Raw genomic sequence first — 22,507 nt, 5'->3', positions numbered from 1 at the left:
TATTGTAACAGTGGGAACTAGATATACTGTATGTACTGTAGCATTCATGAAGGCTAGGAACATTGTTACATTTTAACCAGGCAAGATAATGTTTTCTTTTAAAGTACTTATGTCAGCTAAGGACATGATACATTCACATTAACAACAGTTTTCTAGCTTGTTTTCTCTTCTTTCATTTTTGTTCCCTTTATATCGTGTCACAGAAAACTTCCAATGTTGAAATAGTCTTGCTACCTCAAGCTTGTTGATTTTCCATTCCTCTCTGGTAGAGAGCCAGTAAAAGCAACCACTGAAATGAGATAATGCAGAGAACATGTTGGAAATTTTTTCATCGGTTCTGAACTTAGCCCTAATTGCTGATCTTTGAGTCCTTGATTTAATAATTGTTTGAAAAAGGTCATTGCATTGCATTCAGTCATGTTCAAGAACAAACATTTTTCAATAGATGGAACACTTCTTTCACTGAAATTGTAGCAGTCTTACTATATGTACTTGATAGACAGGTAGTGAGTTTTCCCTCTATAAATTTGGGGCAGGAAACTATCTTATGTATACCAGAAAATACTGTTGAAAATAAAGTTCTGCTACTTAAAGCGAATGAATGACTACTGGAAGCATTAATGCCTTTGAATGACATGGAAGGAGAGGGATCCATTTTCCAGCTGGCAGGATGAATTAATTCTTCTCTGTAGTGCTTGTACTGGTTTATTGCAGGTGCTAATCCCTCTTGCAGAAGTGAAGAAGAGGAAAGTGACTTTAAAGAGAAAAATATTGATAACCCCCTATTTTCTCTATAGGTAATCCTCAAAATGAAAGCCACTTGTTTAGTGACTGTTTTAAATTACAAAGACATTGAAAAAGAGATTTACAATCGGTCTTCTGACTTCTGACTGTGACAGTATCTCTCTAGTCACATGATCAGAATTTAGGCGCTGGGCAATTGGATTGTATTTGCAAATGTGGCAGAGGCCTGAGGTAATGTGATCGCCACTTGTGATCTTGCCAGCCAATTTCCAACAAGCAAAGTCAATGGGGGAAAACAGATATGCTTAACAACTACATGATTCACTTAGCAACCGCAGTGATTCACTTAACCATGGCAAAAAGAGATGATATAATCGGGCGGGACTCACTTAAGCACCTTGCTTAGAAATGGAAATTCTGATCCCATTTATGATTATAAATCGGGGATTACCTCTATGGCTTACCCAGTGTTAGCTGGGCTGAACAGATCTATTCCCAGATAACAGTAGTCTATATGGATTTTTCTGGGAATAATTTACAGGTAGTCCTCGAATTATGACCACAATCAAGCCCAAAATTTCTGTTGCTAAGCAAGACAGTTGTTAAGTGAGTTTTGCCCCATTTATGACCTTTCTTGCCATAGTTAAGTGAATTAGTGCAATTAATTTAGTAACATGGTTGTTAAGTGAATTTGGCTCCACCATTGACTTTGCTTGTTAGAAGGTTGCAAAAAAATGATCACATGACCCTGGGACACTGCAACCGTCATAAATATGAATCATTTTCCAAGTGTCTGAATTTTGATCACATGACCATGGGAATGCTGCAGTGGTTGTAAATGTGAAAAGTAGTCATAAGTCACCTTTTTCAATGCCGTGAAACTTTGAATGGTCACTAAATGAACTGTTTTAAGTTGAGGACAATGTGTACTTTAGCTGAGTTTACTGCAAGTTGTATGCATGCTGAGTCCATATTTCGTCTCTGTGATTGTATGTACATTCAAGAAGGGGGGGCAGTATGTGCAAATGGGATAAATTTACAAAATTATTTTACAAACAGTCTTGTTAGTATTTTTTAATACAGATACTTTTACTAATATCATTTTTTTATTTTGTGTTGCTTTTTTTATTATGTTCCCCCTGATTAATGCTTGTGTTCACATAATGCATGCTTGACATTTATTGTCGGAGGAAAAACAGCTTTAAGTTGGTTTCGGTGAGAGCTTGCTCCCATTTATAACAAGGATGAAAAAATGGATGTTATCTTGGATTTTCCTCTGTTTATAATCTTTCTTTTTGTGAAGGATAGGTTTGCTATTATGTTGCAATACAATTATAACTTAGTTCCTTGATGCAACTACTACAGTTTTCAAAAAGCAACAGCTCTTTTGATATAAAGCAGCAATCATTGATTTTTGTAGCAAACAGTACTGTTCCAAAGAATTAAATGGTTCAACTTTGTGCCTATTGGGGTTCTCATAAAATGCCAGGTTGCTGACCGGTGCAAAGCATGGGGATCATATGATTCTACAGAAAGATCTGCACTGACTATGAATTGCCTACTGGGCACAATTTATATCCTGATATTGATCTTTAAATCCTTAAATGGTTTAATTATTTGGGGAACTGGCTGGTCTACTAGGAATCTGCCTGGTTATTTGGATCAGTGGTTCTTAACCTTTTTGAACGAATCGCCCCCTTGAGCCAATGAGGAAGTTGTCATTGCCCCCCTCCCCCAACATAACCTCTCAATCACAACCTAGGAAATAATTCTTCAATTTATGCAAACACTTTTTTGTTTTCTTTAAAATTGTCATCAGGACATATGATGCAAATAATTTATTTCCAGTCTTTTTCCCATATATCAACTGTGTGAAAAAATGTTGGTGCCACCCATCACTTTATTCCCAAACTTTGTGATACATGTATTTCATTATTATCTTATTTATTCAAGACACTTAAATGTAATGACCATTGAAAACAAAATTCAATTGCAAGAAAGTTTCTCAAAAAGAAAAACAGTAACATTTAATGATTGAATTAACAAGTGAAATTTAAGATGCAAAAAGAAATATAAAAAGGGCATAAGAACAAACCGCAATGCAGGAACTAAGAATTTCAAGACGAAAACTCTGAAACTAAATTAAGATTCAAGGAAAGTATATATAGTCACGCACACTGTAAAAAGGATTAAAAAGACACAAAGAAAATATAATATCGAACTGGAGTGCACGCTAAAAAAGTACAATACAAAGAGACACACAAAACAGCATGCGATGTTTCGAAAGAAGCACTTCCCCCTCCATCACTGCCCATTCTGGCCAATGGCGCGCCACTGTATGGGTAGAGCAGGGGTAAGCAACCCAAAACACTCAAAGAGCCACTTGGACCCATTTCCCACCGAAAACAAAACACTGGGAGCCGCAAAACCCTTTTGACAACTAAAATGAAGATAACACTGCATATATCCTTTTTTACCTTTATTATATATATCTCTCTCTTCGGTGTTATCTTCATTTTAGATGTCAAAAGGGTCTCTCTCTCTCCTTCCCTCCCTCCCTCCCTCCCTCCTTCTGCCCTTGGTCTGCCAGTCCTCTTCCCCCACTCTCTGTGTGTGTGAGAGAGAGAGGGGGGGGGAGAGGCACTTGCACTTCCTCTCTCTCTTTTTCTCTCTCTTTTTCTCTTTCCCCTCTCCCTCTCTTTCTCTTTCCTCTCCCTCCCTCCCCCCTTCTTTCTCCAGGTGAGGAGGGGGGGGAGAGAGAGGCACTTGCGCTTCCTCTCTCTCTTTCTCTCTCTTTCTCTCTTTCTCTTTCCCCTCTCCCTCTCTCTTTCTCTTTCCTCTCCCTCCCTCCCCTTTCTTTCTCCAGGTGAGGAAAGAGAGGGGGGGAGAGAGAGGCACTTGTGCTTCCTCTCTCTTTTTCTCTTTCCCCTCTCCCTCTCTCTTTCACTTCCTCTCTCTCTTTCTCTCTCTTTTTATTTTCCTCTCTCCCTCTCTCTTTCCTCTCCCTCTCTCCCCCTTCTTTCTTCAGATGAAGAGAGAGAGAGAGAGAGAGAGAGAGAAAATGAAAGGCAGAGGGCATCGAAGGGGCGGGGGGCAGGAGGCAGCAGAAGACCCCATCGCCGCTGGAGGCACCCAGCTCCACTGCCCGCCGGGCCTGCAGGGACGCCCCAGCTCACAGTCACATTGGCAGGCCATCCCACGTGTCGCGTCCCTGAGCTCAAGTTGGGGCAACGGGGCATCTGCGGAATGCCCGCTCGTCGGCTGCATCACCAAGCCTCCCCTCGCACTGCCAGCGTCCCCGGGCTTAACTCGCAGGGCATCTGCAGAACACCCCCATCAGCTGCTGGAGGAGCTGGGGCTGCTCCGCAATGCATGACACTTCTGGCCATCCGCGACCCACCAGCGTCGCCCAGAGAGTGATGCCCCCGCCGGCCACCACACCCGCCAGAACTGCTGCCCGGGGGGCAACAGGAGGAAGAAGGGGAGGAGGAGGAGGGCAAGGAAGCCGGCACCGGACCTCAGGAGGAGGCGCTCCCGCAGGTCTGGTTGGAAAATGCCTCCCCCTCCCTTTCTTCCCCCCCCCATCTTCTACTCACCTCTCAAAGCAGCCAGGACTCCGGCGCACCTTCCGGCCAGCTAGCCAACAGTCCCATGGCTGGGGATCGCAGGGGCAGCTCTCCCTCAGGGCCGCAGCTTGCAGGAAGGCTGGCCCGCTAGGCTGAGGCTCTGGTGGGCTGCTCCCAGCGGGGATCCCGAGGATCCCCTGCGCGGTTCCCCGGCCACGTGCACCTGGGACAGGGCCAGCCAGGAAAATGGACTTCCTGGCTGCGCTTGTCCCAGGAGGCGGGGCAAATCCACATCAGAGAGAGAGAGAGAAAGAGGGAAGCACAAGTGCCTCTCTCTCTCTATCTCTCTTTCCAAATGGCAGAGGAGGCTCGGAGCTGCAGGGGCAGGCTCAAAAATGTCCCCAAAACTTCTTGTTCCATTGCCCCCATATCTCCCCCTTTTCGTTCCTTCGCCCCCACGTTGCCCCTTTTCATTCCATCGCCCCCCTGAAAAATGAAATCGCCCCCTGGGGGGCGATATTGCCCAGGTTAAGAACCACTGATTTAGATCAGCAGGAGAGGCCCTGTTGAATATAACTTGCTATCAGAGGATAATCTGTCTGCTGCTGGGGGGGGGGAAAGAACTTTCGTGTGTATGGTTCTCAGGCTAATGAATGTTACTGTAGGGTAGTGTGTTTGGCTCCCACTTTCTGGTTTAAAGAAAAATAAAGCCATATTTCTTTCAATCAGCTATTAATCATTAATTGACTTTAATTGAATTAGTGGTTAATTTTCCAAAGCTACTTTGTGAACTTATACAAATAAAGATGGGACATGAGCAAGACAAAGAAGTGTTGTGTTTATCTGTCTATTGAGCAAATTCTGTTGCTGGCATAGCTGTCATCTTTTTAATGCCAGCAAATCTGTGTGTGGCATTTAGTGAGCTCAATTCTTTTAGCATTCATAACCTTCTGATCTAGATTACCACTCTATTTCTTAATTTCACATTTAGATTTACCTTACATCCTTACATTTTCTAAATGTAAGATTGAAGCTAATTAATGGAAGGAGTGAAATGCTATTCCTTTTATTTGTGGATAAAAATGACATAATAAATAGGCTCTCGTTGAAAGATAAGTGGAATATAAATAGATAACCAGGTTATCTTTTCTTGGGTAAAAAAAAAAAAAAAACCTTACCAAATAGACAAAACTTGTTGCTGTTTATTTTTATGCAGGGTATGTTCCTGGAAATTTGTGGCAGGGGCTCAGGATTTAGGTTTTGATGCTAGAATAATTTTGTATTATAGAAATGGCTTGAAATATGAATTGTAAAGCAAAATATTTTTTCTTTTTACAGCACTGAAAAAAGTAGGAAACCACTTTGTCTCTCTCTCTCTCTTTCATTGCGCTTCTTTCTGTCTTTTAATTTTTGAATTTTTGTTTTTTTTCTGTATTTTTATCTTATAGTGAAACTTAACAAAATAATTTTTTTTTAAAAAAAAAGAATTATTTGCCACTTAGTTGTTAATTGCCCTGTGTTCCTGGAGTAGGAGTGTTGCTGTACATTAATAGTTTCTTCCATATTTTACAGTGTTGTACCTTAATAACAAATACTGATAGGAAAGAACAGGAGCAAAATTTGTCAGGACTGTGGGTCCTTCTAGCACTGGATCTGCCCATGTACTGTTGGTAACAGGAAATGGGATTAGATCCAGCAAAGTAGTAATTACTGTATTTTTAAGGAAAAATCTTTGTAAATAAAATCACGTGATTCTGCCTGTAAAAGGGGTGCTCAGCTTCATCATCTTTATTTAAGATGCCTGCAGCATTCCACTCTCAGAATTCCCCAGCTATCATGCAGAAGCTCCTACAACATAAAGCTGATCAGATTGAGAAACACTGGCCTATAAGTACACGTATACACACACACATACACCACGTGATCATGTGTATACAGCTAGTCTAACAGGTTTTGCTCTATTAAGAGAATTACTAATTAAATGGCTCCAGTGTTGCAGCACAATATAGAGCAGACCTGATTTTAAAAACTGTACAAAGGTCCTGTGGCTAAGTCACCTGTTGAATCCACTGATTTAGGAAATGAGTCCATAGCTTCTCAGAAGATTATATACCTGCGCCCTTTCACACTAAGTTAAAGTGGTTGGCTGGTAAATGCCTTTGCAGGCTTTGTTGTTGTAGCCATCTGTTGTTACATATAAGGCAAAAAAAATGAGATTTTGGCTATTGCATTACAAGATCTTCAAGTTGTTCCCACAGCAGCTAAACTACCACGCTGGTTTTGTACAAAGCATTGTAACTGAGTGGGTGGCTTGATTAAAAAAAAAAATGAAAACAGCAGTGTTCAATCAGAATAAGTAAGAAAGAAATATATTCATAACAAATGTATGTGTGCATGAATACATTTTCTTGCAATGAAAATTCATCTTAGAAAAATTTAAAGAAACAGCAGGAAGAAAGAAAAGTTCCCAGTTTTACAAAATTGTGACAGTTGTTTTAATTGCCTGCAAGAGTTCTTGATTCCCTTCAGAAAAACCTCAGTGCTGAATGTCAAGAGCTGCTCAGCAGAATAATTGAAATGCCGATAATTATTCTGATAATTGGTCCAAATGCCAAATGTGAATTTGATGTTGTGCAGTGCTGTTCTTTTTTTTTTTTTATTGAAAATTTTTAAAAGTTTTATAAATATACAACCAAAAACAAATCAACCCTCACCCCATCCCTCCCAAACCCACCCCTCCCTCCCCCCCACCCGAACTTCCCAGAACTGAATATAGGCTTATCTAAAATTTTAAAATATCTAAACAAATTTTACATCTTATAATAATAAAATATATGTAACATAAGCATTAATAAAAAAAATACTTAAAAAAGAAAGAAGAAAGAAAGGAAAGAGAGAGAGAAAGAAAAAGAAAAAAAGATAAAAAAGAAAAAACAAAAGATGGAAAAAGAAAAGAAAAAACAATCTATACAAGTTATGAGAAAGCTAAATGATATTTTTCCATATCCAAATTATATTGTATAAAATTTATCCATTTTTCCCATACAACAAAAAATTTCTCTTGAGATTGCTCCTTTAAGAAAGCCGAAATCTTTGCCATTTCCGCCAAATAAGAAACTTTATAAAACCACTCTTGCAAAGTAGGCAAAGATTCCTTCTTCCAATATTGTCCTACTAACAGCCTTGCGGCTGTAATCAAATTTAACATCAATATAACTTCCTTAGCATCACAGTCAGTAACAATACCTAATAAAAATAATTGCGGAGTAAATTTTACCCTCCTTCTAAAAATTCTTTGAATATTCCACCATATCTTAATCCAAAAAGCTTTTATATTTTTACACGACCACCAGATATGATAATAAGTAGCATCCAAACAACCACATCTCCGTGCAGTGCTGTTCTTAATTCCATTTGTTCTTGCAACTGTTGGAAAGCACTCACACTTTAATATTCTTGTTGGATATTTGAATTTAACTAGAGTCCTTGTTAAAGGCTGTGCTTCTGAGTAAATGCAGAGCACTACAAGTGATTACACTTGTAATAAAGTGATTAAGTAGCAGTAGAACCTATTCCCAAAAGTACAGATAATCCTCGACTTACAGTTGAGCCCAAAATTTCAGTTACTGAATGAATTTTGCCCCATTTTATGACCTTTCTTGCCCCAGTTGTTAAGTGAATTATTGTAGTTTTTCAGTTAGTAACACAGTTGTTAAGAGAATCTGGCTTCCCCATTAACTTCGCCTGTCAGAAGGTTGCAAAAGAGGATCACATGACACCAGGACACTGCAACCGTCATAAATATGAGTCAGTTGCCAATTGTCTGAATTTTGATCATGTGGCCCCAGGGAAGCTGCAATGGTTATAAGTGTGAAAAACAGTCATAAGTCACTTTTTCAGTACTGTTATAACTTTGAATGGTCACTAAATGAACTGTTGTAAGTCGAAGACATAATTGTCTTGGATGCACATACAGCTTAAACCAACAATCAACAAATGCTAATTGACATTAATCGCAATTTATCAAAAAATACAATAGGAAAGCTTCCCTGCTAATTAAACCATATCTTGAAGAGAGAGAAAGACAAGAAAGAGAGAAAAAGGACATTTCCTGGCTCTTAAACACATAGTAGGGCCAATATCTAAAGAATGTTCTCCTTTATCTATTCCTTACCCTTGTCAAAAGGCTCATAGGTACAAAAGATGATACAAGCTCAGCCATTCTAATCAAGATGGACTGAAGATGATTTCCATATATGTAATAAACAGGAAAAAAGTAAACTTGAAAAATATAGTGGTAACTTCTGCTGGTTCCTCAAGAAGGTTAAACATAATAGATTTGCATCAAATCATTTTTTTTAAATTGGGGAATGGCTTCAATACAGTGGGATTTGTATTGAGTTAGTTGTTATTATGGAAGACATCCAAGTTGGCACTCCTATTTTTGTAGGTCATAAGTATAAACACCTCTCTAAACGTGTATATGCATGTGCATATGTATCAGAGCTGTTAAAAAAACATGGTTGATATACTTTCCACCCACGACTTGAATATGATGTTTATCTGATTAAAACCAGAAATTAATTTGACACCTTAATCATGAATTCCATGCCTCTTTCTCCAAGGATTTAGAAACCACTTAGGGACTGTATATACCTCCTGAACAAACCAAAAGTATCCAAGCTATATTATACAACATGGAGCAATGATTCCATGGCTGCTATTAGTCACGGTACGGAATTTACAACAACCTGTTGAAATGTGCCCATTCCCCACTTTGGGCAGCCTTGCCCTCCTCTACACTACTGCATTTTAATAGCCCTCCTGCCCAGTTTTCTCCGCTCACCAAGGATTCTCAGTTCTCATTTGTCTGTTTTGGGGCATCTCCCTTTTGTGATTCATCAAGGCCTGGAGAAACCTTGTAGAGAAACCTATTTGTTTATGTACAGGCAATGTTGTTTTGAAATCCCATAAACTAACCTCAGGGGAAAATTATACCAATGAATATATTCTGCCCCTTAATAGAGAGGGTACCCATAGTTGGCACACAATGAGGTATAGACACATGACTTACCTGTATTCATGATTACTTAAACATCCTTCTTCTTTCCTTCTCTCAGCAACTACTCGTTGACAAAGCTTAGTTGAAATTATCATAACAATGGCTGCATCATGGTGCAGCACACTCTTTATTTTGACCCAACTGTGGTGAATGACTTTGTTTTGGGCATAATTGAGGTCATTGCAAGTATTTAAATGATATGGCTGTCCATAGTTACTGGGAGTAACAGAAACAGCTTAAATACTGTTTTAAGGAATTCTGATTAGGATTTGGATAAGATGGTTCTCAGGAAATCTCCAGGCTGTAGACTAGGTTGGGAAGAGGGCTGAGGCAGTATCCAGAAAACTACATGGATGTGATGCTTTCTTAGCATCATTTCTAGTATCAAAACTGAAAGAATTAAAAGAAGCAATATCCGGCTACATGTCTGTATACAGTTGGAGCAAGGGCCCTTGGAGTAATGGATGTGACCTGATCTGCCATTTCTCTCTCCCCCCCAGAATATGCATGGGCAAACACATTGCACCCATTGATGTGCACTTCATCATGTTTATACCTACCCTACAAAACCAGTGCACAGATGCTCAGAAAAAGAAGTGGCTGCCCCTGGTCTCCCGCTTCCAGATAATCGGCACCTACATTCAGACGGAATTGGGGCACGGTTAGTTCTTTTCAGAAATATATGGGGTTTCCAATACAGTATTATTCAAAACTGCCTGGCAGTGGGTTTAGAGATAGAGAGCAAACACGTAATCCTGGATCAAATTTAATGTGCTGATTGGAGCTGTTAGAGGGGTATCTACCATTTGGGTGTTACAGGTTCAAATCCAATATAAAAGCTATTTGTGGGTTTTATACGTTCTTTGCCTTGGATTTTTGAATATCATGTTCTTAAGATTCAGCATGAGCAATTTTTTTTCTTCCAGGCTGAAGTTTTCTCTAATATTAGGCAGTGTCAAATAATATGCAAAAATTGCAGACTAAAGGCAATTTTATACATTGGAAACTATAAACTACAGTACATGCTTATAGTATTGAACAAGACATAGACAAGTATGGTGGTAACTGTTGGGAGCAAAGAATCAGGACCATATGTTATGTTCCAGTTTAGAAGATTTATTGCTCAAGCCTATACAGAAGAATCTGGTCAACCAAATTGGCACTAGATAGGAGTCATCAGAATTCAAGGCAGGTTGGATTTGAAGCATTTGTGGACACATGACAATTTTTAGGCTAAGTCTTCTCTTGACTGCCCCCCAGGTTCTGCCTCTTCTTCCTTGACATAACAATGATAAACTAAAATGAACTGCTACTAACTAATTGGTATGGTCCTATATAATATGGAATATTGCAACATGGTGCACTAAAGTTGGATAATTTGATCTAATAATGCCTTTGGGCAAATGAGTTGACTATAATAATATTCTACTACAGTATAAACATTATGTTAAAACACCTTCCTAGGAACATGTTTCATTAAGGATTTTTTTTTTTTCATTTAGATTGAAATTGTGTTTGGATAACTTACTTTCTGGAATCTTATTTTCTTGCTGTATCTTCTTCGTCAATGGTTTTAATGCTAACTGAAATAAAAGAGACGAGACAATCTTGACTCACTTTCTTCATTATGGTATATATTTGTGGAAAAAGTACGTTTACTATTATCCTGGCCATTTTATATTGGAATCTATATATTTTAGATATGTTTCACCTAAGCTAGTCTGGAAAAAATAAAAAGGTTGGTTCCTGTGTCTTCATTTTCATTTGACTGGCAAGAAATAGGACTTGTAGTCATAAGGAATTGTTGAACTGAACAGCTCAATGATATCAGCTGGCAGAAAGTTACCTAATACGGGATGAAGAGGAACTGAAACATCTATCAAGACAGTATATAACTTTTGTTCTCATTTAGCTACCACTCCTACATCAAGTGGTACTGTAGTGCTGTTCGTTTGAAAACATTCTAGTTTTTCTGTCATCCCAAATTTAACAAAAATGCAGAACTTGATTAGTATGCTGCATTGTAACGAAGACACAAATGTGCCTGGTTGAAAAGAGAAAGACTCTGGTTTCCAAATGTGCTTTCTGCAATTAATCCTGGAGAATGATGCATATGCAGTCTGGCTTTTAAATCATGATTACTGATACCTCTTGAAAAATCTTTTGCTGCTTTGAACCTAAGCATCCATGAATTTAACAATTGCATGCCACAGGCATTACCACTTGAATGTAACAGTTGTACCCTACAAACAATTTATCTGAATGGAACAACCTACAAATAAGCAACCATATAGTTGGTTTTGTTTGGAGCCTTGACCATAGCTGTATTTGGGGTTTGAGGTTTTGTTTTGTTTTTTTGCATGCTATGAATACTAACCTATTTCTGTGTTTGTGTTAGTATGTAATATTGATGTTCTGTTAACTAAACCATACGAGGTGAGGTGCTCAATGGCTTAATGATGCTGGAGATAGTCTCTGCTCCAGCGGTTCAAGTCCCACCACTGTTTGGTGGGGTGAGTTTCTGTCACTTGTCTCAGCTTCTGTCCACCTAACAGTTCAAAAGCATATTCTATGTGAGTAGGTAAATAGATACATACCACTTTGGTGGGGAGATGAGTTGGTGGTGTCAGATTCCTGCCAGCTCTGAACTCTCCTGGATGCAGCGTCCAAGGCGTCTCTGGGGAGGGGGCTAGGATGATGCTGTAGGAAAAGCCACTTTCTGGTGTGCAGCCAGCTCGTGCTCCTATGGCACACATTGGGAAGTGCCCAACATTTCCTGCAAAAGAGCTGATAATTTGGCAGCCATACTACTACTATGCAGTAGCATTTAGTCTCCTGGCTAATGTAACGCCATTTGCTAATAACAATAATAGCAACAATAATAATAACAAAAACTAATCCATATATTTTATGACAAATGGGTCAACATTCCATAACAGTGCAATTTTTCTGTTCAGCAACATAGGTATGCCAGGATTTCCCACTGTTTTGATAGGTTGTTAAGGCTGAATTGCAATATGATGTTATTGAAAATAATAAGCTTGACTGATGCTGCTTGGCATTCATCAGTGTTGCATGTAAAATGGTTACTTCTTTCAGTTACTTTTTAAAGATATCCAAATAATGTAGACCTGGCACAGAAGGCTTTTTTTAAAATAGTGGTAGTATGTAAAATTTATGTTTAGAAGATTCTAAGTTCACTCGTTGATGAAAGATCTTTAAGAGCTTCTGTCAGCCAGTGTTGCCAATTTTCAGTCAAGGGAACTGACAGCAATTTAATTGGTATAAGGCAGTTTCTTGTGGCCCTACTGAGGATTCGGCTTTCAAGATAAGATGAAAACAGCAAATATTAACTTTCTGACATGTTGCTACTGTAGCCTGCCTCCCATTTTTTCTCTTTTGTTTGAAGAAGGAAAACAGAGTTCCAATAGCTTCAATAAATATGGTTAAAAAATAGAATCTGAACAGCACTGTTTTAGAACTAACTACGTATGCTGTAAATTAGGATTGAGTTGTTCACGAGCCATAAATAGCATTGAATCCACCATTCTCCACTTTTTAGGGACTCTGCTACTGAAAACAGATGGCAGACTATCATGTTATTATTCTTTGGCTTTTTACATTTGTTTTGCTTTCTTAAATTTTACACACAACCTTTTTAGTGTAATTCTCAGCCATCAAAATTTGCTTGTCTGGGCAATAAATTATCACACTGAGCATTTCTACCCAAAATTGATTTCATTCTTTTCTCCTATTTGTAGATGACAGTTATCTAATCATGCTATTTTCTTGTCTTTTTAATACTATTTTAAAATTGTTTATCACTGTTCTACAAAACTGCTACAGATATTTGAAAATAATAGGTGGTTTTGGCTTTAGTGCAAGTGCCATGCAGTCTCTTGGTAACCTAATACCAATAATTTATATACTTAGTTGTTCCACATTCATTAGTAATGAGGACACCTTAGTTGCCATTTTATACATCCTGAAGATAATTATAATAACGAATAATTTGGAATTTTGGTTAAACAGAAGTCTCTGCTACTGTACAATATTGGTAGCAAGCATAATAATATTTCCACAGGAAGTTTGCTATTTTATATTTAATAAGTGCAATATTTTATCATTGGCCTTAGAACAGCGTTTCTCAACGTTTGTGTGATGGTGACCCCTGTTATGGAATCTTGACCCATTTGTCATAAAATACATGGATTAGTTTTTGTTATTATTATTGTTGCTATTATTGTCATTAGCAAATGGCGTTACATTAGCCAGGAGACCAAATGCATCTATTGCCTAATTTAGAACTTGCAGGTTGAATATCGAAGAGGGTGTGCACGGGAAAAGATGCCAGGATAGCTATCATTTATAAATGTTTATTAACATGATCCCTATGATTACAGCATCAGAGAGATTTCTTCAGTGGTGAGCCAAAGCAGTAGGGAGGAAATTCCATGGAATTGATTCAGAAAGTGTTTACTGAACATGTCTTTTAGCCCTTCAGCTTCTCCCTCTCCCTAAATTGCTTGTTTTAAATCATCAGCAAAGACAGGTTACATATTCATGAAGATTAAGTGCCTAATGTGTTGCATTGAGCATCTAGCTAAGACAAAAGAGGGAAATAATTATCTAATTGTGGTTAGAGCAGGAAGTTTGTGATCTCACAACTAGTTGTTGTGATTGTTGTAATATGCGAAGTCGTGTCTGACCCATCGCGACCCCATGGACAACGTTCCTCCAGGCCTTCCTGTCCTCTACGTCTTCTGGAGTCCGTTTAAGCTCACGCCTACTGCTTCAGTGACTCCATCCAGCCACCTCATTCTCTGTCGTCCACTTCTTCTATTGCCCTCAATCTTTCCCAGCATTAGGCTTTTCTCCAGTGATTACAATTAATTATTTCAGTCCACATGACAATAAACTTATAAACCAGGCCATTATTATCCCCATGTTGCAAGGATGACTTGGCACAGTAATCCATATAGTACAAGTACTATAACAGGTTAAAGATGCCCCAGATTGAAGGCTATCTTGAAAAGGATGTTGGCTTAAGAATACCATAATAAATGTAATCACCTTGATTATATATATAAAAAAAGCTCATAGTATTTGAATGTGCTTATTAGATTATGATTAGGAAGCATGTTTTACTCACTTGGGGAACTTTTGGTGATGGTTTTTCTCTTTATAAACATTTGTATAAAGCTGTGAACCAGCTTGATAGCTTTAATTGCTGATTCAAAGCACCACCTTTTTCTTCCCAGAAGAATCTTTGAAAGATCATTTAAAACAACAGAAATATTACAGAATGAAGCCATACAAGAAAGAGGATAATTGTAATGTAGACTGGTATTGAATAAAAGCTTTTGAGTAATTTCCCTCCTTTATCCAAATTTGAATTGGATAAAGTTTTATTGCTTTGATTTCATTGTGGAACATTGTTAACTGATTTGTTCCTTTTTCAATTTATGTACAGAAGCTAATATTTATATTCTCTGTTTATTTTCAATATGTTTCCAGCGAACACAAGGATTCACCAGAATTTCTAGAATAATATTGCCTTTTATTAATCACCTGAAACCAGTCCTCCTTTTGTGATCAAACAGAGTATCCTCTATCCTTTGGATTGATGTAGGGTTCTGTAATTCTGGGAAAAGAAAGGTGCTTTGATAAATATGCTTGCTTCATTCTGGCTTATCAAATTATTTTTGTCTTCCCTCTCCGATCTGCACCTCTAATCTCACCTACTTCCACCTGTAATACCCCTTCCCATTCCCTTCCCTGGCATTTCTTTACAGTTGCCTTCATCAAGGACGGCCTGAGCCTTTGGACCTCCACCTGGGCATGTTCCTGCCCACATTACTAACCCAGGCAACCAAAGAACAGCAGGATCGCTTCTTCATGCCTGCTTGGAACTTGGAGATCATTGGCACATATGCCCAGACAGAGATGGGACATGGTACAGTACTTTCCAGCCTTATTTCACAGGGTAGAGTAGCTTTTGCAAAAGGTATAGACTTCTTGATAGCCCCTAGGTCATTTTGGCTGTTCAGTTGACAACAAGACATACTTCCCCTCTAAGAAAAAGAAGCTGTACAGAGAGGCAGAGGTTTCTGATGATACAAAGACAGCTTATTTGTTTAAAAAATGGCATTGCCAAAGAGTCAAAGCACATCTTCCCTTGATTTCTGAATGCCTTATGGCTGGCATACATAAAACAACATTCTAATTACACAAAACAATGTTTTTGTGCTTTAGAAAGAAAGTAAACCTGAAGAACAACGATTAGCAAATGCTCCTGTGCAAGAATTATGTAACTTCTGTCAAGTTAAAATACCTTTTTAAAACAACTTCTGCGAAGTATCTTTGCTACTGGTCCTGACTAATTATACATTCATACATTTTCTGGGAAACATCTTGACTTCTTAAACAGTCATTTTTATTATCTTTAAATAAAACAATACCTTTTGCAGGACCACTTGGAATAATTTCTCTTCCATACCCTTTTCTGCACCTTCTGATGTACTTCTGAAGTTGTACTTCTGTCAATTTTATGAAAGGGAGACACTGAAGATGAATATGATAGACAACCAACATGTCTAAATCTAACTTTTGCAATAGAGCCATACTTGTACATTCAAAACAGCACACATATATATATATGAGACTCATATTCTTACAGAAGATTGAAAAACATTATAAAAGTAAACGTCAAAAACTTTAACCTGGTTCTGAAGATTTTTGTGCAGGACCATGTCTGGATTTAGAGAAAAAGCCATTTTTATCCTAGAGCTTCTTTGGAAAGGAATTATCACGGGAGTCTTTAATTTACCTTGTTAGATACCTAACATATATTTGCACATGGTGATAAATCAGCAAGACAAAGGAGCTGCATAATTGTATAGCAATTTGACAGTATTCTTGCATTAAAGCAATTAGTAGAATGGCATGCATCCACTATTTCATATATGCTTTTCTTGTAATGTGTTTGCTATTTACCATTATGTAAATGTACATTTGCAAGCAGTTTTCTTATTTGCACTGCTCAGCTTTCCATTGCTAATGAAATTTGTTGAAATAATTCTAATTATGTACATTTGCGCGGAACTGTGCAACTGTTGAAATAGGATTTGCTACCTGCCTACAGGTACCCATCTCCGAGGACTGGAAACCACAGCCACCTATGATCCTGCTACCCAGGAATTCATCCTTAACAGCCCTACTGTGACTTCTATTAAGTGGTGGCCAGGTGGATGTAAGTGTATTATTATATGATTAAAGCTAAAGGAAGAGCTGTTTTTTTCCTGCAGACATTTTAAGTGTGGAGACAATTAACTATTGATGTGTTTTGAAATATAACTTTGGCTGTGTAATATTTTTGACCATTCTATACTATGGACATATGAGAAAAAAAAATTCTGGTTTCTGTTTTAGAGCTAAGCCTTACATTCAACAGAATAAAATTAACATTAGTTTTATTAGCTAATTTAGTATAAATATCAGAAGTAAATGTTTCCGTTTCACTATTTCTACATACTCCTTATTTAGACATTCTGCATATTCTTTATTCCTTCTATTTCATTTCAGTTTGGGAGTAAAAGGAAGTGCTTTTATGTTAGAGAATTTTAAGTTCTCTGTTGGTGAAAAAATAAATCAGAAGCTCTCACAGTTGACTGCATTTAGCTGATTCAAAATAACTTCTTTATATTTACAACACCATACATTCTTCTTTACAGCAACATAGCTTAATGAAGACTTCTTACAGAGAGATACAGAGACAAACCTGAGACTAAAAATTCAGCTCCTAACTCAATACCTTTTGCACAGACACAGTAGCACTTTCTTCACATTGGCTGACTGAGTTACCGCATGACTCTTCCTGCTCATGAATATTCCAACACTCCTCCCTTCATGACAGGAAGAGACATCAGACCTATTGACTTAATACATTCTCCATAGTGAACACCACCCAATGGTTTAGTCATCATGTCTGCCAAATTATCCTCAGAAGAACAATGATGTTAACTAATCAATTTTCCTTTTACAGCTTCCCTGATATTACAATACATAATGTCTACATGTTTACTTCTGTTCTTCACCCTGTCAGCATTGTCTTCAAATCTTACAGATTCTTTTACATTAATATTTAAATCTTGCAACAACTGTACATACCATGTTACTTCAGAACACGATTCAGATAAAGCAATAAACTCTGCTTCCGCTGATGAAATAGCAACGTTTGTTTTCTGGATTTCCATCCAATCAGAGTCCCTCCAAACAATATTATAATCCCAGAATTTGATTTCCTTGTGTTTATGTCATTTGCATAGTCACTATCGACATAACACTTTAATTTCAATTGCTCAGTAATCTGTATTTGAAGACCCAAATTTATAGTTCCCTTTAAATATCTGAGAACCCTTTTTACACCCATCCAATGTAATGTTGTAGGTGCAGCAGTAAAACGACTCAAAGTGCTTACTGCGCAAGCTGTGTCTGGTCTGGACCACTGTGATAGATATAACAAACTCTCTATTGCTGAGTGATATATCTCTTGATCACAGGTTTCACCTTTGTCCGCACTTAAACTATTTTCACAGTTGGCGCAAATACTTCATCGTAGTGCACATTCTTTAATTGTGAAAAACCTTGTGCCACTAACCTGGCCTTATACTGTACATCATTATTTTGCAATACCTTTTTCTTATATACCCACTTACAACCCACAGCTTTGGTTCCCTGTGGCAAAGTCATTGATTTAAATACTTCATGGTCTCCCATGGATTTCATCTCTTTATCCATGGCCTCCTTCCATCTTTCTTGTTCAGCTTTTGGTAATGCCAACACTTCTTTATAACTTCTTGGCTCATACCACACATTGCAAACCTTTACCTTGCTGGCAGAATACCTGTCAGGCGGAATTCCTTTATTACATCGCTCTGACCTACGTGGTATTAACTGCTCCTGTGTCTCAAGTCTATCTGGCTTCATGTCTTGTTCAGCCTCTCCTCCCTGAACATTGACATTTTCAATAATCATTTTTTTTATCATTAGATGAGTTATTGTCATTAAATAGATCACTGTCATTAAGTGAGACATACCCAGAATTTGCATTAATTCTGTCCCAATTTTGTTCTGCAAAATTAGCAGACCTTGAAATTACAATTCTTTTACTTCCATCGCTAAAGCGATATCCTTTTGACCCTGGCTCATAGCCCACAAACCTGAGCTTTCTTGCCTTTTGCTGTCCCTTTCTTCTGATTGCTTTCAGACTATGTACCCACGCAGTACTTTCAAAAATTCTCAAATGTGCCAGTGATGGCTTTCTCCCATATAGAATGGCATATGGAGTATTATTAATGGAGGAACTCCACAGTCTGTTAACTACATAATTGGCAGTCAATATGGCTTCTCCCCAATATGACCTGCTCATACCAGCAATGAATCTTTCATTGTTTGCAAAACACCATTCCTTCTTTCAGCTACACCATTCTCTGCTGCTGTGTAAGGATTTGTACAACTGTGTCTTATCCACCAATTGCCCCAACCATTGTTGGAATTTAGTTGACATAAATTCAGTACCTCTGTCAGTTTGCAACTGACACACTTGTTGTCTGCACCTTCTCTCTACAAAACTTACCTACTGTTTGAATTGTTGTAGCACCTCTGTCTTTGCTCTAAGCAAGTAGCAAAACGAATACCTGCTATAATCAACAATTACCAGTGCATATTTTGCTCTTCCCAAACTGGCTTGCATAGGTCCCACCAGATCTGCATGGACCAGCTCTAGAACTCTTTTTGTTTGTCTTGTGCTACATTTACTAACTGGGAATGCCTTTGACTTCGATGCTTTGCATACTGCACAGTCCAAATATGTTTTTCATCCCTTCAAATTTAGCCCTTCTGCAAACTCTTGCATTTGCTGCAAAACTTTAAAGCTTGCATGGCCAAGTCTTCTAGTAGAAGATGAACACACGAATCGTGCTCTGCAACATTCTTAAATATATGGGAACATTGAACCTTTTGTCCCTGCAGTACATATAGATTATCTTCCTTTATGCCTTCTGCACAAATATTCCCATTCCTTTTGATGAGACACTTCCCATTTACAAAAATGGTCTCAAAACCTTCTTTGTCTAAATTAGACACACTTAACAAATTATGTTCCATCTCAGGTACACAAAGTGCATTGGTAAACTTTGATTCTAATGTGGAATTTTTACATCGCCTCTTCTGATGACTTTTGCTTTCTGGCCATTTGCCAAAGCTACAGCTTCTTGTGCTACTGGAACAAACCTGCAAAATAATTCAGAGTCATTAACAATTGTTTGACTTGCCCCACTATCTATTAGCCACTTGTCTCTGTTGTTGCTATAGCAAACTTTTGCAACACCAAAATGTTCCTTTTGCAAATCAGTCCTTTTTGCTTGCACAAATGTCCTTCGCTGCAAATTGTTCCTCTGCAAACAGTTCTATTTCAGATGTGTGTTTGCTCCACAAATGTAGCAATTCTTTTCTTGCTGAGCCCTCTGCTTGCAAAATCTCTCTTTTGATGCAACTTGGTCCCATCTGGACCCCCTCCTCAGGAATTTTACCTCTTCGTGGCTGCTTCTAAAATGGCACTTTTCTTCTTCATTAAGCAAACATGTCTTTAAAGCCTCAAAATTTAAGTCTGGCTCTTCTTTACACTCAAATATCGCAGAAACTGTGTCCCAGGTTTTATCTAAACTGTTCAACACCAATAAAACCTTCTGGGACTCAGGGAATTTAATCCCACGTTGTTCTAAGTCCAAAAATAAACTTTGCATTTTATTTAAATGCTGTTCCACAGATTCACCTGGTTGCAAACAGGCCCTGTAAAGTTTTCTTGATAATTGCACTATATTGCATGCAGAAACATTCACCTGCACAGCTCTCAACTTCAACCAAATCTCCTTTGCAGTCTTTAAATTTGCAACATATAGAAATTGTTCATCATCTAAATTCAAGATGAGATAAGCCATTGCTTGAGCATGACTTTTCTGATCAGCAGCTGCAAACACTTGTGGATTTTCTATGATATACCACAGATCTTTTGCTTTGAGCAAACATTCCATTTTAGCACCCCACACAATGTAATTCTTCTGGCCCAAACGAGGCACAGAGTTTTCCTTAAATTCCATTGCAGCCATTCTGCTAATTCTGCCTTGTTCTTATACTTTCTAAACACAGGCAATTTCTTCCAGCTTTAAATTACAATGCAGTCCTTAGTAAGCTCTGGGCCCACAACCTGTTAGAGAATTTTAATTTTTCTGTTGGTGAAAAAATAAATCAGAAGCTCTCACAGTTGACTGCATTTAGCTGATTCAAAATAACTTCTTTATATTTATATCAAAGTATTTACAATACCATACATTCTTCTTTACGGCAACATAGCTTAATGAAGACTTCTTACAGAGAAATACAGAGACAAACCTGAGACTGAAAATTCAGCTCCTAACTCAATACCTTTTGCACAGACTCAGTAGCACTTTCTTCACATTGGCTGACTGAGTTACCACATGGCTCTTCCTGCTCATGAATATTCCAACATTTTATATTATAAAACCTATAACAGTCTATTGTCTGTATTATTATTTTAGTGGTCAAACATGTACACAGGATGCTTCTTGGACTGTACAAATAAACTTCCACTTGCTAAGTTGTCTTTTTCCCTCCCTTCTTGCAGTGGGCAAGACATCAAACTATGCCATTGTTTTGGCTCAGCTTTATACGCAAAACAAATGTCATGGGTTACATGCTTTCATTGTGCCTCTACGTCAGTTGGGAACTCATGAACCACTGCCAGGTACTGTATTAAATCTGTCACTACTAGATTGCGTTCCCTGAGATTTGAAAATTATTTCAAGAGTTCCTCCTGGGTAAAAAAAAAAAGGTGGAGAAAGTCTGCTCAAGTGAATATCTAGCATATTAGCTGCCATATAAATGAATCACAAACTCTATATTGAAACAATATGAGATGTCCAGCTGGAAACATTTGGCACCACAAATCTTCAAGGGCTACACCATGTTGGGAAAAATTCAATGTAAGGAAGTACTTGCAGTCCTGTAGTCAGTGAGCTAAAAGAAACAGTGTTCATAAGAAAGCAAAAATACACATATTGTGCTACAGTTTTTCAATTCCATATCACAGCATACTAAGGAAAATTGGTTTTTTTAGTTAAAATGATTAACTGTACATAGTAAAATGCTTTAAAAACCCTGACTTCTAATTAACAGATGTTACCAAGTTAGATATACTTTTTTAAGAGAACATAAAAGTTTTCCTTAAAGCATGTTATTAGCATTACAAGAATATCGGTAGTAGTTTGTAAAGAATATGGAACTCGAAACTACCATGTTATTATTTTTAAAAGGGGGAAATGTTGCTAAACAGAATCCATTTTTACAAATAATCTTATCCATTACCCATGTTTTCCCCAAAATAAGACCAGGTCTTATATTAATTTTTGCTCCAAAAGAATCATTAGGTTTTATTTTTGGGGACATACGGTACTAAATGTGTCCGTCTGGCTCATGATCTTAACTGGGGCTTATTTTTGGGATGGGGCTTATATTACAAGCTTCCTGAAAAATCATGCTAGGGCTTATTTTTCAGTTGGGTCTTATTTTCGGGAAAACATGATAGTTAAGATTTAATTTCTCATAATTCAAGTAACATTAAAATTCCCTAAATGTGTGTATTAGCCCATGCTGTAGTGATAAAATAAAGTTGTAGGTCCTTTTGTATTTGATGTCAAGAACTCTGAATCTCGGTGCATTATGTAGGAACCCATAACAGCGCATCTGGATAGTAGGGAAGTCTTCCTCTACATTGATGAATGGGCAAAGATTGAATACTCACTCCTAACTGAAAAATCACAGCCAAAACAACTTATTTTAATATTGCCAGAGTAAAAAGAATATTATTAAAACCTGATTTCCAGTCTTAAATTTTGTGAATTTAATATCACTTTGTTTTCAAGATGGGAACAAAATAATATCAATGCTTTAGCAAAAAAAAAGAAAATAAAGCTACATCTATGTATCACTACAAATGAAATGAACATTTTTGCAACTGTGGCCTTAAAGTCTTAGTTTCAGTTCAGAGTTTTGGAAT

At 37.8% G+C, this 22,507-nt stretch overlaps 1 protein-coding gene across 4 annotated transcripts in view; it reads left to right on the top strand.

Moving 5' to 3' along the window:
- Nucleotides 1-22,507, top strand: part of ACOX1 (acyl-CoA oxidase 1) — a 36,891-nt gene that overhangs the window by 1,492 nt on the left and 12,892 nt on the right. Inside the window, exons 1-4 of one of the 4 annotated variants that reach the window (XM_039328036.1) lie at nucleotides 9,896-10,033; nucleotides 15,168-15,328; nucleotides 16,517-16,624; nucleotides 21,077-21,196. In XM_039328036.1, coding sequence (XP_039183970.1) covers nucleotides 15,214-15,328; nucleotides 16,517-16,624; nucleotides 21,077-21,196 — 343 coding nt within the window. In that variant the 5' untranslated portion in view covers nucleotides 9,896-10,033; nucleotides 15,168-15,213. Of the gene's footprint in view, nucleotides 1-9,872; nucleotides 10,034-10,096; nucleotides 11,022-15,167; nucleotides 15,329-16,516; nucleotides 16,625-21,076; nucleotides 21,197-22,507 lie in introns of those variants that run through there. The other 3 variants (XM_039328037.1, XM_039328038.1, XM_039328035.1) reach the window with 3 other exon arrangements.

This window comes from Crotalus tigris, unplaced genomic scaffold, assembly GCF_016545835.1.
Source record: "Crotalus tigris isolate CLP2741 ecotype Arizona unplaced genomic scaffold, ASM1654583v1 scf7180000024370.6872682, whole genome shotgun sequence".
NCBI lineage: Eukaryota > Metazoa > Chordata > Lepidosauria > Squamata > Viperidae > Crotalus > Crotalus tigris.
The sequence above is the reverse complement of the archived record's forward strand: the minus strand, read 5'-3'. Positions and strand labels throughout refer to the sequence as shown.